The following is a 14,503-nucleotide window of genomic DNA, read 5'->3' on the forward strand; positions in this document are numbered from 1 at the left end:
AGCTCACCCAACGGTCACTTTCCATATTTAAGTATTTAAAATGCCATGGAAATACGAAAATAAATGAAATAAAACCTTAACGTATTTTCTTGTTTCTAAGTGACTGTGCACTTTAATGTTTTTGCTTGCCCGCAATTCCCTCACCGTCAGATCTTCCATGATCTACGGTGGGCGCTTTCTTGCTTTCTCAAAATGCACTACCTTTATCTAATGCGGGCAAGCGCCTTTACGCTACGTAGCCCCTGCTGATGTGCAAACCTCAGTGCGCCGCGAAAGTTCTTGGTTGTCAGAATTAGTCAGACTTGTTGCAGAGTTGTCAGTGTTCCTCGTGCACGTTTTTAATTTTTTGCGATGTCATTGGTTGGTCCTTTAATGATATTAATCCTTTATAGTTCAGGTGTTGTGATCGTTGATTTAGCAAAGATCAAGGGTTGGCGCTTGCCCGCAATATGAAAGTGCACGAGTTTTAAGTAATGCGGGCAAGACCCTTTGTGACACGTAGTTGATAATGACATCATGCATCCGTTCTTCTCAAAGGTAATAAATGAATTCTCTGTCGTGGCACTTGTCAGAGCATGTGGGTTTGAAACGGTGATACTCTATTTGTGCAGCAAGATTTACTGTCCGATGCAAATAGCTCTACGGTGGGCGCTTTCCTGCATTATGAAGATGCAAGAATGTTAAGGAATCCGGGCAAGCGCCTCGCTGCCGTGTGTCTTTGTGGTGTCAGGTTGATTTCATAAGCCGCAGGGTGATGCCAAGTGGGGCCAGGTCGTGCTGAGGTGTATGCTAAATGGTTCATGGGCCCAGAAGTATTAAGGGTAGGCGCAGTATAATGAAGATCTTTCATGATCGTTGATCTTATGAAGATCAACGATCAGCGCTTTCTCGCATTATGAAGATGCAAGGTAATTAAACAATGTGGGAAAGCGCCTGAAGGACATGTGTCCTTATGGGCTCGACTAAGGCATTAACAGTTAAGGCTGACGGTTATGTGACATTGCGGTTAAGTTGGGAAGGTGGCTCAGTTAATTGAGAAGATGTGGTCAACTGCGTGGAGACTTTACGGGGTGGCAAAATGAAATGAAATTATTGGCCCGCGTGGCCCATTTTGGTTGCAGGATTCAGTTGACTTTTTGACTTTGTTGACTGATGAGCCAGAAACGAAGGAAATCGAGTTTTCATGCACAATTTGATCCTCATGATCAATTCCAACTACTCTCGAATGAATGCTGAACCCAGTGAACAACAGGAGAACACTCCACCACCCCAGTTTATCCATCTACTTTTGGTCAGAATGGTTTAATGGCGTCGTTTCTGTCAGGGCCTTGTTTCAACAAAATATTAGATTTCATTGTATCTGAATCTGTGCCCAGATCAGATTTTCTCCAGATCTCTAAAGAGACTTAATGGTAGTGGTTGTGGAGTAACTTCAGTTAGAGAACATCTCAGTTATGCCTAAGCTATAAAGGCAATTTTTGTAGATTTTGTTGAGGTCGACTATTCTTTGTTTTCTTTGATAATGCTCTGCAATTTCACTGTAAATCCCCTTTGCCTCTGAATTGTATGACATTCTCATCTCCTTCAGTCATTGATGTGAAGTGCAAGAACTATTTGCCTCTCATTGGTGTATTGTAGATATCTGCAATCTTGCGTGACTGTATCTCTTTTGGCCTATGAATGGTATATAAGTGAATCCTCTCTTTCCTTGTGTCATCCATTTGGGTTTTTTCTGATCTGCATGTGATTGTTAGATTAAAGCAAGTCTGGATGTGTATATCTTTTGGTGTCATGATGGTTCAATAGTGCATGTATGGGCAGAGATTGGTTTGAACACTCTATTTTTGGTGGATCACCCCCCTTAGGTTAGAATAGGTAGATTTGCTTCTATGCATTCCTTCCCCCTTTTCCTCTCCAAGAGTAGTTAGGTGCACCCTGATAGTAAAGGAAGCCGGCCTTCTCCGGAGACTCAACCTCACAGTTCAAGTCCCACAATTTGGAGGTTGTTTTCATGTTTCACAAGGTTGTCCTTAGGTAAAAACTTTGGACAAGGGTGCAAACTTTTGTGACAACAGTTTTTGGCACGCCCTGTGGGATTGTATTCAAAAAATTTCAAGTCTACTGGTGTCAAAAGGAAGATTTCAAGATTAATACTAAGGAGATAGTACTGGCTTCGGTGTTCAAGCCTTCAAGGGATTCATTCTTCAAGTACTTGGCGACTTTGAGCTTCAAATACATTTGGTTCCAGACCAAAGTTGCAGTAATTCATGCCCAAAGCTGAAACAAGGGCATCTTCTAGAGGTAAATTTCAGTACCAAGAGCTTTCATTTTCAAATCCTAAAAGAAGGAAGACTAGAGTATCTTTATCACCAGTTAGGAGTGCAATAGTAACAAATACACCTGCAAGATCCATCTCTACTCCTCTTGCTGTTAGATCTCAGCCTAGATTGCCATTAGCACATATCAATAGATCACTTGTCTATATGGCGCAGCCTAGAGCTCATGCTTTTGCCACCTTTAATGGTGGAAGTCCTCTTTTATTGGCCCAGAGACATGACATACCAATAGCTGCACTCAAAAGTATACCAGAATTTACTGGTGAAACTTCTATCTCTCCCTTAGAATACATTCAAGAAGTTGCAAATATCTACAATATCCATGGTATTACAGAAGATGATGTTGCAGTTAGGCTTCTAGCCTCATCCTTGAAAGGAAAAACACTACAATGGTATAGAGGTTTGGCTCATGGTTCTATAGCAGATTGGGATGGATTAGGAGTAGGACTGTGCAAACACTTTGAGGACAAAAGTGACCATTTGTCACTTTTAGAACAGTTGACTAATATAAAAAGAGCCCCCTATGAATGTATGACTGATTTCAACTATAGATTTCAAAAGACATGTGATAGAATACCTACTTCTGTAAAGCCTACCCCTGGCAATGCCTTCTTGCATTACCCCAAAGCTTTTAACAGTGACATTGCCACTATAATCCAAACTATTGGAGGAGATACCTTGCCTAATGCTTATGACATAGCAATAAAGTCAGAAAACATCCTAATACAAGGAGATAAGCTAGCTCCAAGGCCTCCAATGCCTTTCTTCCCTGATGTTCCAAATCACCAACTAGCAATGGCTCCTCTTCCCACAACTTCCATATCACAATCCCTTGCTCTAGTCACTCAAGCTTCCACATCTTCAAATGGAATAGATGAAATCAAGGAGATGATGCAATCTATGATGCTGAACATAGAGAACATAGATAAAAGATTGCAGGGCCAAGAGAAGAAGCTAGAGGATAGCTTCTCTGTGATGCAGAAAGTGAGCAACAAGGTGGTGACTTTAGAGAGACAGCAAGCTCAAGGTAGTAAGGCTCATCAATTGCAATATCAAACTCTGAATAGTGGTAGGCCTCCAAATCATAATCATGGGAACAATTCTTTTGATCAGAATAGGCAGAATAGCCATACTTCAACCTCAAATGTAAACCAAAGTAGGGCAATAGTTCCTCAAAACAACATGGCCCAAGATCAAGATTTTTGTCCCTCTTGTAAGTACTCCTATGCCCGTTGCATGTGTCAGAAGGCTGAATCTTATTTGGCTTTGACCATCCAAGAGCCTGCAACAAGACAATCATACAAGGAGGACCAATTTAAAGAGGCCTCGTCCATGCAAGGACAAGGTGATTGCTCTTTTATGAATCATCAAGTGGAGGAACATTGTAATGTAAACCAGGATTCCATTGCTCACAACACTAGGAGCAAAAGAAGAGCTATTGAAGATGCTAGCCCTCCTCCTCCCAATCATGCCTCAACTTCAAATGCTATACCTCATGAACAAGCAGTAAATGATCAATCAAATACCTTTCAGCAGCAAAGGCGAAATAATGGCAGAAAGGATATAAGTGATCCTCAGGTTGTTCCATCTCAACCTCCTACAAATGTAGCTCGCAAGGCTTCTACCAAAGTACCTACTATACCATTCAGTGTGGTAGAACAAATGAAGAAGACAAATGTGAATATTTCCATGTGGGATGTTGTTGCTACTATACCCATGCAAAAGCGTTTGCTGCAACAAGAATTGGAAAGCATTGAACCAAAGGGTCAGCCACCCAGCATGGAAAGTGCCACAAGCCTAGTACAGCCATCAAAAGAGGTAGAAACAAGTAAAAAGGTTAGACCCCCTCCATTTTATGTTTCTCTAATTATAGGGGGTAAACTAATCCACAATTGCATGATTGATTCAGGGGCTAGTAGTTCAGTGATGCCTAGGTGTGTTGCTGATGCTTTGGAAATGAAATATGAGCCCATTGTTAGAGATGTATTACAGTTGGATGGTAGTACTTTCAAGACTGTAGGGATCCTTAGGAATGTGGAAATGGCCCTACATGCATGCCCTGGTTGTATTGTAACTCAAGATATATCCGTTGCTGAAGTCAAGCCACATTTTGCCATTTGTCTGTCAAGAGACTTCATTGCCCAAATAGGTGGTTACATATCTTCCGATTGGTCATATATGTCTTTTAGAACAAGATATGGGACCAAAGCTTCAATTAGAGTAGAGCCTTTAGCCCTCCATCATATTGAACCCTACACCCCTAATCTCATCAACATGAATTGCACTATCCTAGAAATGGATGAGAATGACATAGTGAATGAGCTTACTACTTCCCTAGCAAAGATACCTGATTTTCTCTTAGATGAATGGGCTAATGCATATCAATTTGATCCTATGTCAGAAACTTTTGAGATAGGCCTCAATACATATTGTATATTAGAAAAGGATGCTCTAGTTCCCAATCTTGTGGAGACTAAAGAAGATGTAAGATATGGAGTATGTACTTTGATGGATCAAGGAATAAGAATGGATCAGGGGCCGGTGTGATGTTGATTTCTCTTGCACAAGTAAGGTACTACTTCTCCTTTAGGCTCCAGTTTAGTTGCACTAATAATGTGGTCGAGTATGAATCCTTGATTCAAGGTCTCCTACTTGCTTAGAAAAGAGGAATTCGAGCTTTAAGTGTATATGGAGATAGTGAGTTGGTGGTTAATCAAGTGATAAATTAGAATATCACCAAGAACGATTTGCTCAAGTCTTATAAAAAGGGTATGGGATTTGCTTGAGGGTATCGATGCATTTAATATTCAAAGCATCCCTAGAAAAGAAAATAGATATGCTGATAGACTTGCAACAATAGGTGCATCTCACGATGTGCCAGGGAATCTTGAGGAGAAGAAGAAGCAACAAATCAAAATGGTAGCAAGGCCTGCCATCCCTGACAACAACATCCATTGGCAAGTGTTTGAATCTGATGAACAAATTGTAAGCTTCTTGCAGAATGAAGCAGAATTTTCAGATAGAAACCAGTTGAGATTGCAGGATCAGTATGGTGATCAAATCATTAATCTCAGTTCCAACAAATTGCCTAAGGGTCTCATTACCTTAGAGAGTGTTTTCAATCCTGATGACCAAGCAAGAGGCAGAGTCATGAACCTAGTTGCTGAGGAAGACGATTACACCCCAGCCACGGTTGCTAATGGAAAATCCTTAAACATGGGGAAGGTATGTTCAGAGATTGAGCAAGAAAGTTTTATTCATCTATTTCAAGAATTTAATGATGTATTTGCCTGGACGTATTGATAGAGGGCCACACCACCTTTACCCACTTGCAATCAAGAGTGCAACAATATGGAGACCAAGAGAAATAAAAAAATGCTTCACAAGCAATTTTATTATACTTGAAGATCCTTACAACACCCACAAGATGATATCATAGATATGACTTCTTCAAAAAGAAGTTTACAAATTCTTCAACATAAGAGAAATCCCAAATAAAAGTCTTCACACCAAGAGCTTCACCAAGAATTTCTACTTTAAGAGCTACACCTTTAGAGCTTTCACACCTTGAAGTCTTCACACTTTCTAGCTTCTACTTTTCAAGCTTCTCCTTGAGCTTGATTAGAAATGCTCATATGCATTGCTTAAATAGGCACTTACCACCCCATGCATGACTTATCCACAACCATCCAGAATTTCTCCACAACCTTTTACAACTTCCAAAACTTTCTACAATATTCATAACCTTCTAGAATTCTTCCCACACACCTCGATAAATAGAATGACAACCATTTATTTTTTATTTTTTCTATTATGCCACCTATGCACCTCGAAAATAAAAATCCTCTTTTCTTTTCTTTTCTCCTTTTTCCCCTTTTTTATTTTTTTAAAATTATATCTCCTCTAATTTTCGTCACTTTCTCTCTCCTCAACTTTTTTTTTTTCCAAAATTTTTTTTTTCAAAATTTTTTTTTTTTTCAATAATTTTCCCATGCAAGATGCTCCTGCATCACGTATGATGATTTGATGATTTAAAGGGTTTTGACCCAAGGTTGTTTCAGCATACTATAGATTTAATTGATAATGTCAAACCAGTAAGACAAAAATAGAGGCCAGTGAATTCCAAATCGAACCCTTAATGCGAAAAGAGCTATCCAAATTGATTGAGGCCGATATAATTTTCCCCATCAAGCACTCATCATGGGTAGCAAACCTTGTCCCTGATTGGAAGAAGAATGGAGAAATTAGATTGTGTCTGGACTTTAGGGACCTTAACCAAGCTTCCCTTAAAGATCACCATCTTCTCCCTTCCATGGAGCAGATTTTGTCCAAGGGCAGTGGTTCAAAGAGGTTTTCATTTCTTGATGGATTTTCTGGCTACAATCGAGTGCTGGTCAAAGAGTTTGATAGGTACAAGATTGCATTTACCACCAAATGGGGTACCTATGCTTATTGTAAGATGCCATTTGGACTAACCAATGTAGGTGCTACATTTCAGAAGGCAATGGTGATGGCCTTCAAAGACGTGATTGAAAAGTTTGTATTCGTTTATCTTGATGATATCACAGTGTATTCAAAAAATGTAGAAGATCATTTTGATCATTTGAGACAGGTGTTCTTAAGGTGTAGAGAGTTTGGGGTATCCCTTAACCCAAGCAAGTGTGTCTTTGCTACCAATCAAGAAAAATTATTAGGACACATTGTATCTGAGGATGGTTTAACCATTGATCCAGAAAAAACAAAAGCAATACTTGCTCTCCCTCTTTCTAAACATAAGAAAGGGTTGCAAAGTTTCCTTGATAGGATAAATTTTGTGAGAAGATTTATCTCTAATCTTGCTACCATGGACAACTATGCTCAAGAAAAGTATGGTCTTTGCATGGACCAAGGAAGGGAAGGAAAGTTTTGAAGAGATCAAGGTAGCCATAGCTTCATTAATCCAAATTTTGAAAAGGATTTCATCCTTTATGCCCTCGGTGGTGAGTCAAGCATTTCTGCTGTCTTGACTCAAACAAATGATAAAGATGAAAAGCATCCCATAGTTTTCTTTAGTGAAGCGCTTAAAGAGTATGAAGACAAATACAGCTATGTAGAGAAGCAAGCCCTTGCAATCATCAGAGCTTTAAAGAAATGTAGACACCTCCTGTCTCATAATAAAATTCATTTGTTAGTACCCCATGCGAGTGTGAAGGATTTCATTTTGAGCAAAGATATTAGTGAGAAGAGAGCTGGTTGGATTACTAAAGTAAATGGAATATGACGTTGACATTCTTTTTTCGCTGCTCTGATACCACTGTTAGGCTCGAAAATCTGATGCAGTAGAAAAATAATAGAAACACAATGGAAACTCCATTGTCTATTGCTCACCGAGATTCATTACATAAATAAAGTAGTCATTTAGTAATTCAACTGCTATTTAATAACTACCAAAACTGAAACTTCTAACCTAATTCTATAACCCTAATGATTAATACGTTAACAGTTGACAACTATAATGAATTTTTAATGTTTGCCTTTGAAAATCATCATAAATCATAAATTACAAATTATAAAGTACGTGTTACATCTTTCTCTTCTCTAATCTATCAATTATTTGGGGAGAGGTTTAGGTTCTAATCCTTTGAGTTTGTTGTGGCTTCTTGCTGCATAGAAGGTTGTGCTAGTGGCTCTAGCTTGACCTCCATCATACTAGTAGATGGCAATGACTTATTTGCGTCATCAATGCTATTCAATCCTAAATCTTTTGTTGCACATACAGCCTCTATTTCTCGCTTCTCAAAATCAAAAGTCTCATCTTTGTAAAAGAGAAATGGTGGCTGCCCATCTTGTCTTGTCCAATTTCTATAAGGTTGATTGTCATAAGAGTCAGCGAGCTCCTTTGATTTTTCATCTACCATTATTCTGCGAAACCGAATGTTATATCACACTAAGATAAGGTGGCCTTTTGATTTAATTCTTTTCACTTAATGTGGATGGCCTCAAACAAACTCAAATTTTACTTGTAGTTGGATTCACTACAAGGGTGGCAGCTTTGAAGATTTGGAGTGTTTACATCCCAATCTGTCCATCAAGAATCTAGAAAATAAAATATTGAAGGTCAACAAGCAATCCATTTTTATCAAATTAATTTAAAAATTGTAGCTCGTAAAATTTGTTACCTGGAGATTGAGTGGTTCTTCCTTGGGTAACTAGTTTTGAAGATAAGAGCTTACCCCTACTAGTCTTGTAGTAGTGCAATTGTTGGATGATGAGGTCGCTTCAACCTATGTTATCTTTTAATACATGCTGTGTGGCCCTCCATAATCTTTCCGTCAAGATCTAAGAAGCTATCTGAATGGTAAAATGGTTTGGGACGTATTGTGTTGCATGGTGGTGGAGTTTGTTCCACCTCAAATGAATGATCTACCAAATAGGACAAAAATCAAGGCTGTTCTCCTTGTAATCAATGGCCTCATAAATATAACACATTGAGTTTTGATCCCCATCTACTAAGCAAAGATCTCTTACCAAGGGCTTCGACATTTACAATTTATAAATACAAAAAGATAGCAGTTTCAAGTTTCTAAGCTATGAAAAAGATGACAATGGTGCATTGCTTTTTGTCTGTCCACCCATCTCAAAGAATAGTATAGCCATGATTGTGCAATCTTTTTTGTTATTCCACCTTTACGTTTGCCTCTTTAGCTGCATTCACGAGCAATCTTCCACTTTTGTTTTTCCGAGAAGGTGGCTTATTGGTCTTGTGCAATGTTGCTACTGAAATGTGTCATTAAGGATTGGTTGCCACATGAAAGGAAGGTTGTTGAAGTACAAAAAAATCCACTCATGCCTCATTTGCTTTTTGATGCACCTCCCTGTCCCACCTTGTAGCTTTTAATGGCAGTTGTGCTCCAGGTATGACTTTGGGCACAAAAAAGCAATTTGTCATGCCTGTAGATGGTTGCACTCTACTTGAAGTAGATGATGTGGATGCTGATGTGCTTTGTATGCATTGTATATGAAGGGAGCCCATTATGCCTACTTTCCATATATTCATCTGTTTCTGCTTGCATTTGAATATTATTGCTACTAGCCATGGATGTTGCTGAGTGCCTGCCCTTGGTTTCTCCCTTCGTATTTTTTTTCTTGCAATGCAAGGATGGCAGCATATTTCGTTCTCTCTTTTGAGTTGTTGGAACATGGCTTGGCTTCATGGTGAGTAATGCTGACAAGATGGTACTTGAGGCAGTTTATGTCTCCACGCTATAGCTTCTGGCACGGAATGCAAACAGTTAATCTGATGTGTCCGTTTTTGTACAAAATATTTCCAAGCAGAGTCTCTAGTTCCTCTTGGACAGTGGCTTGTAACTTTTGCTGGCACGAGGCTTAGCCTGATCCAAAGGCTTCTCCATTTTCGATTGTATCTGACCTACAAGTATATATTGAAAGCACAGCAATTATTTTTTAAATACAAAGAAAATTCACCTAATATCAATATTTAAATAAATCAGTTTAAATTTAGCTTAAAACTAACTTGCCCTCGAAATTATTCAAATTTGTTTACAAATCCTTCCACATAGCTCCAAAGGATGCAAGATTGATGTGCCTAGGGGCATATGATGATTAATAGAGGAGAAAAACATGTTTTTTTGAGTGTTTCCAACTTTTTGGTGCATATTTTGGCATGTTTTCCAATCAGCTTCTTTAGTAAAAATGATAAGTATTTGTTTTTCTAAAACTCGGTGAGTACTTGGTCAATTCTACCAACTATTTATGCAGGAAAATCTTAAAAGCAACAAATATTGTTTATATATATATATATATTGTAATGGTGAAACTTGTATATGTATGCTATTTTTTGAAAAAAATTTGTGTTCATTTGAAAGCAACTTGTTGGGACGTGAATATTTTGAGAAGTGACTTAACATTGTTCAAATCTGAGTAGTAGCAGGTGTGTGAGCTTAAGCTCCCAATTTTTTCATAAACCATGGCGACACAGATGAGCAAAAAGAGAAAGGTATGTTTAAGCTCTCATTTTGTCAATAAACATGGAGACTAGTCCCCGTTTGTTATGGAACATCTGGTTTGTGGCACTAAATTGATTTTGCTTGCAGTTTGTCGCTGATGGAGTGTTCTTTGCTGAGCTGAATGAGGTTCTTACACGTGAGCTTGCAGAGGATGGATATTCAGGTGTGGAAGTTCGTGTGACACCTATGCGAACAGAGATCATCATTCAAGCAACTCGTACGCAAAATGTTCTTGGTAAGGGGATTTTTTCAGAACCGAGGCAATCCAAGTTTTTTGTAAATTGTTTGTTTGTGATCTGAAAAGCATATAGTGTAATTGCCTCAGGTGAAAAAGGGCGGAGGATTAGGGAGTTAACTTCTGTAGTGCAAAAAAGGTTCAATTTCCCAGAGAACACTGTTGAGCTTTATGCAGAGAAGGTGAACAACAGGGGTTTATGTGCAATTGCTCAAGCTGAGTCTTTGCGGTACAAATTACTTGGAGGGCTTGCTGTCAGAAGGTAGAAACGGTTTTGTTTCGGTGGCCCTTTTGCAAATTGTTTCCTTTCCAATTTGTAAAATTTTATTTGCTAAGATGGGACAAAGTCCATTTTAAGCTAATTGAGAGATTGATATTTCTGTAGGGCTTGCTATGGTGTACTTAGGTTCATCATGGAAAGTGGCGCCAAGGGCTGTGAGGTGCTTTTCTTGCTCATAACAAACCACTCTCTAATTTTAGCATGTAGGGTCTTTTCACTGTTTTCTAGATAAGTTTTTGGTGTTGGGCTTTAATGTCTAGACAATAATCTCAGGTTATAGTAAGTGGCAAACTGAGAGCAGCACGTGCAAAATCAATGAAGTTCAAGGATGGATATATGATATCTTCTGGGCAACCAGTCAATGAATACATCGACAAAGCAGTGCGACATGTTCTTTTGCGTCAGGTAAGAATTTAACATGTTAAAGCTCTTGCTTGCTGGAAAAGCTACAAATTTGTTTTAGATAGGTCAAGACCTGAAATTTTCATGTGCAAAGTAATGTGTGTAACATACATGAATTAGATACCTTTTCACTGATTGGACATTCTCATAAAAAATATTCTCTGATTACTGCTGCATATACATAGCTAAATGTATATGTTGGTCTTATAAAAATGCCTGTCTTTTCACAAAGGCCATTGGAAACATGAGTTCTCACTAGATGTAATTTCAATTTGTGAAGTTTGTCTGGTTTATGTATATAATATCTAAAGCCAATTCTTGCATGAAATATGAGTTACAAATGTTATGCACATTTTTGCAGGGCGTCCTTGGAATTAAAGTGAAAATAATGTTGGACTGGGATCCCAAGGGAAAGCAGGGTCCCATGACGCCACTGCCAGACTTGGTTACCATTCACACTCCGAAAGAAGAGGAGGAATTCGCCCTCAAACCCCAGCCTGGGAAAGAAACTGAAGTAATTGTCTAGGGAGCTTTGTGGAAACTGCATGCACTTCATTATCGCATTTTTGTTAGCTCTTAGCCTTAGGGAGATTTAGAACTTTAAAATATGTTCCCAAGATATGCATGCAGATTGAAAATCAAGCAGACCTGTTCAGAGTATCCTTTTTTAATAACGCAGCATTTTTGAAATGCTTGATTGCTGTTTTTGTATTTTTGCAATCCCTGCATCATTTGTGAATCCAACTTTGTTATGTGCCTGGTAATCAAATTTACAGTTTTATTTAATGCTGCTGCATTCGTCCCTATTTTGTACCTTACCTTCTATTGTGGGTGCACTACAAAATATGGAAGAAAATAATGAAATGGATAAATGACCTTTTTTATCCTAATGGCTCTGATCCATTATCAGGTTATATTTTTCTTCAATACTACACGCTGTTGGAAAGCTTATTAACAGTAAACAGCTTGTCAAGATTTGGTTCAACAATTAAGGGCATGCTGTTGAATCGTGTCAGGGATCTCTGATGAACATTATTCCACTCGTTTACTCTCTTAAAAATATATTTCTAAATAAAAGAATGGCAACTCTGATGCGTCATTATTACTGTTCCTTTTACGTTTCTTTATACTAAACTGAACCAGTATTGTGATATTCATATTATTATTATTAATTGTTATTAATTGGTTATGGTTTCTTTTAATTTTCAGAATTGTGTGGATACGGAGGGGTTCAAGGGTGACATTTGATTATATTTCTTATATAATATCTTTTGGAAGTTTAGGGCCCGACTCCATAATTAATACTTTGAAGGGTTGTCCGTCACAACAACGTGAGAGCAGTCATATTCTTAATGACAATGGCTCATTTGAATGGTATATATATTATTTATGGTATGATTTTTATGCCGAAGGCATACCTATATTGAAGAAAACAACTTGGCTTTGTTTGACAATGGCTTACTTGAATGGTATATAATATTATTTCGCCAATGGTATGATTTTTATGCCGGAGGCATACCTGTACTTCAGAAAACAACTTAGCTTCGTTTGTTGATCCATGGTTGAAAGTGTATTCAAGGGTTTGCAATACAACTGTCATCCTTTTTTTTTTTTTTTTTGCCGTTGATGTGTTGCCTTCCGCATTTTCTGTACACTATCTATCATTTGAAAACAAAATTGTGCCATGTTTTTGGCTCCATCATCAACATTAATTTACATTAAATTATTTTGAAGTTTTATGTGTTACTGGGGCAATGAATGTGACGTGAGCTGAAGTAGTGGCCTCCTATAACTATCATATTCCAAGCTCACAAGTCATCTTTGAATAAGAAATAATGCATGGAGTTTTGTATTCCAAAAGTACAATGAAATATGAGAGAAGACAAGATAATGATATTAATGTCCAACAAAAGACTAAAAAGAGGTCTATGGGATTGAAAGATTACAACAGTGAGACAAACATTAGCAAGAGCACACAAAGGTGTTTGAAAATAAGTGAAAACAACCAAGAAATAGCAACAAAGGACAGAGATAGAGAAAGCACTAAGAGGCTTTCTTGGGTGAAAATAAATCAGTCATAGAATGATAGACACACTGATGTGTAGAGGTATTGCACTGTCTTTTTCTAGTCATAGAGGAGTGTCTCTAGTGTAAATAACTAGAATGGGATCTGACGCATTTGGAAAGCTTGTTAGGTTGAATAGAGCTAGAGGGTCTTTTCACACCACGCAAAGGGGGATAATGGTGTAAAAAAGACAGTAATGAGTTGAGTAGATAAGTGCTGGTGTGGAAGCAGTGTTTGGATTGTGCTATCACAGAGCATGGTGGCTTCACGAAGATACAGTGCAAGGCATCTCTGATCATAATAGCTGAAGAAGTCATAGAGAGAGAAGCACTCTTAGAACAGACGAAAGAATCTCCCTCTAATCTCATAATAAATAGGGCATCGAGAAAAAAAATGAGCCTCATTCTCAACCTCCACTAAAGTACAGAGCGTATAGATTTGCTCCCCATTGTCAATATGATGATCATTCTGAGCTCGAAGATGGTGAGAACCAACTTTGAAAGAATCTAAAGAGATTCGCGGAGCATGAGACCAATGTTGTGAGAGATAGTTAGGATGGGCAATAATCCAATTAGAAATCTCCAAAAGATGTGCCGCATAAAAACTCATTCGTGGGCGTAACTTGCCAGGAGGGTTAACCCAAGTAGTAGTAATATAACGTCTATAAATATCTAGACGAACATGCTCATTTAACTCTTGTCGAGAAGGGAGAAGATAAGCCAGGGCATCCAATGAAAAATGAAAAGGGGGGAGACGATCAATGTCAATCCCAATCGAATTCAGCAAAGAAGAAACTTGTGCATATCGGATTCAGCAACCACAGTGGAAACAAAAGAGCAATAAGCTAAATAGGAGTAGCGGTCCCAGTCCCTAGCATTATTCGCAAACCCACGAAGGCAATGAAAGAACCGAATCAAGTAAAAAATGGTCGCGAGTCTGAAAGGATGAGCACCGAACTTAGCAAGAATGACATTGTGAGGAGTGAACTTGTGACATCTAATAATGTGCCTCAAGAACAAATTTTGAACCCGCTCAATCAAGACCCAATTAGAGCTAAGAAGAGAAGGGCCCCAAACCACAAAACCATAAAGAATAGTTGACCAAACAAGAGCATCTAAGAGAGATAGCTTAGATGAGGTATCTTGGAAGTGATGTTTGAAGCACTGTTTCTCAAGCAAA

At 38.3% G+C, this 14,503-nt stretch overlaps 1 protein-coding gene across 2 annotated transcripts in view; it reads left to right on the forward strand.

Annotated features, from left to right (window-relative positions):
* Window positions 1–12,045, forward strand: part of LOC149546237 (small ribosomal subunit protein uS3x-like) — a 37,642-nt gene extending 25,597 nt beyond the window's left edge. Inside the window, exons 2-7 of one of the 2 annotated variants that reach the window (XM_089791084.1) lie at window positions 10,261–10,332; window positions 10,430–10,577; window positions 10,668–10,839; window positions 10,963–11,017; window positions 11,131–11,262; window positions 11,621–12,045. In XM_089791084.1, coding sequence (XP_089647210.1) covers window positions 10,303–10,332; window positions 10,430–10,577; window positions 10,668–10,839; window positions 10,963–11,017; window positions 11,131–11,262; window positions 11,621–11,785 — 702 coding nt within the window. In that variant the 5' untranslated portion in view covers window positions 10,261–10,302 and the 3' untranslated portion in view covers window positions 11,786–12,045. The remainder of the gene's footprint in view (window positions 1–10,260; window positions 10,333–10,429; window positions 10,578–10,667; window positions 10,840–10,962; window positions 11,018–11,130; window positions 11,263–11,620) is intronic. The other variant, XM_089791083.1, reaches the window with a different exon arrangement.
* The last annotated feature ends 2,458 nt before the right edge of the window (window positions 12,046–14,503 follow it).

Source organism: Cupressus sempervirens, chromosome 7, assembly GCF_028749045.1.
Source record: "Cupressus sempervirens isolate cs-2001-9-10 chromosome 7, ASM2874904v1, whole genome shotgun sequence".
In the NCBI taxonomy this organism is placed as follows: Eukaryota; Viridiplantae; Streptophyta; class Pinopsida; order Cupressales; family Cupressaceae; genus Cupressus; species Cupressus sempervirens.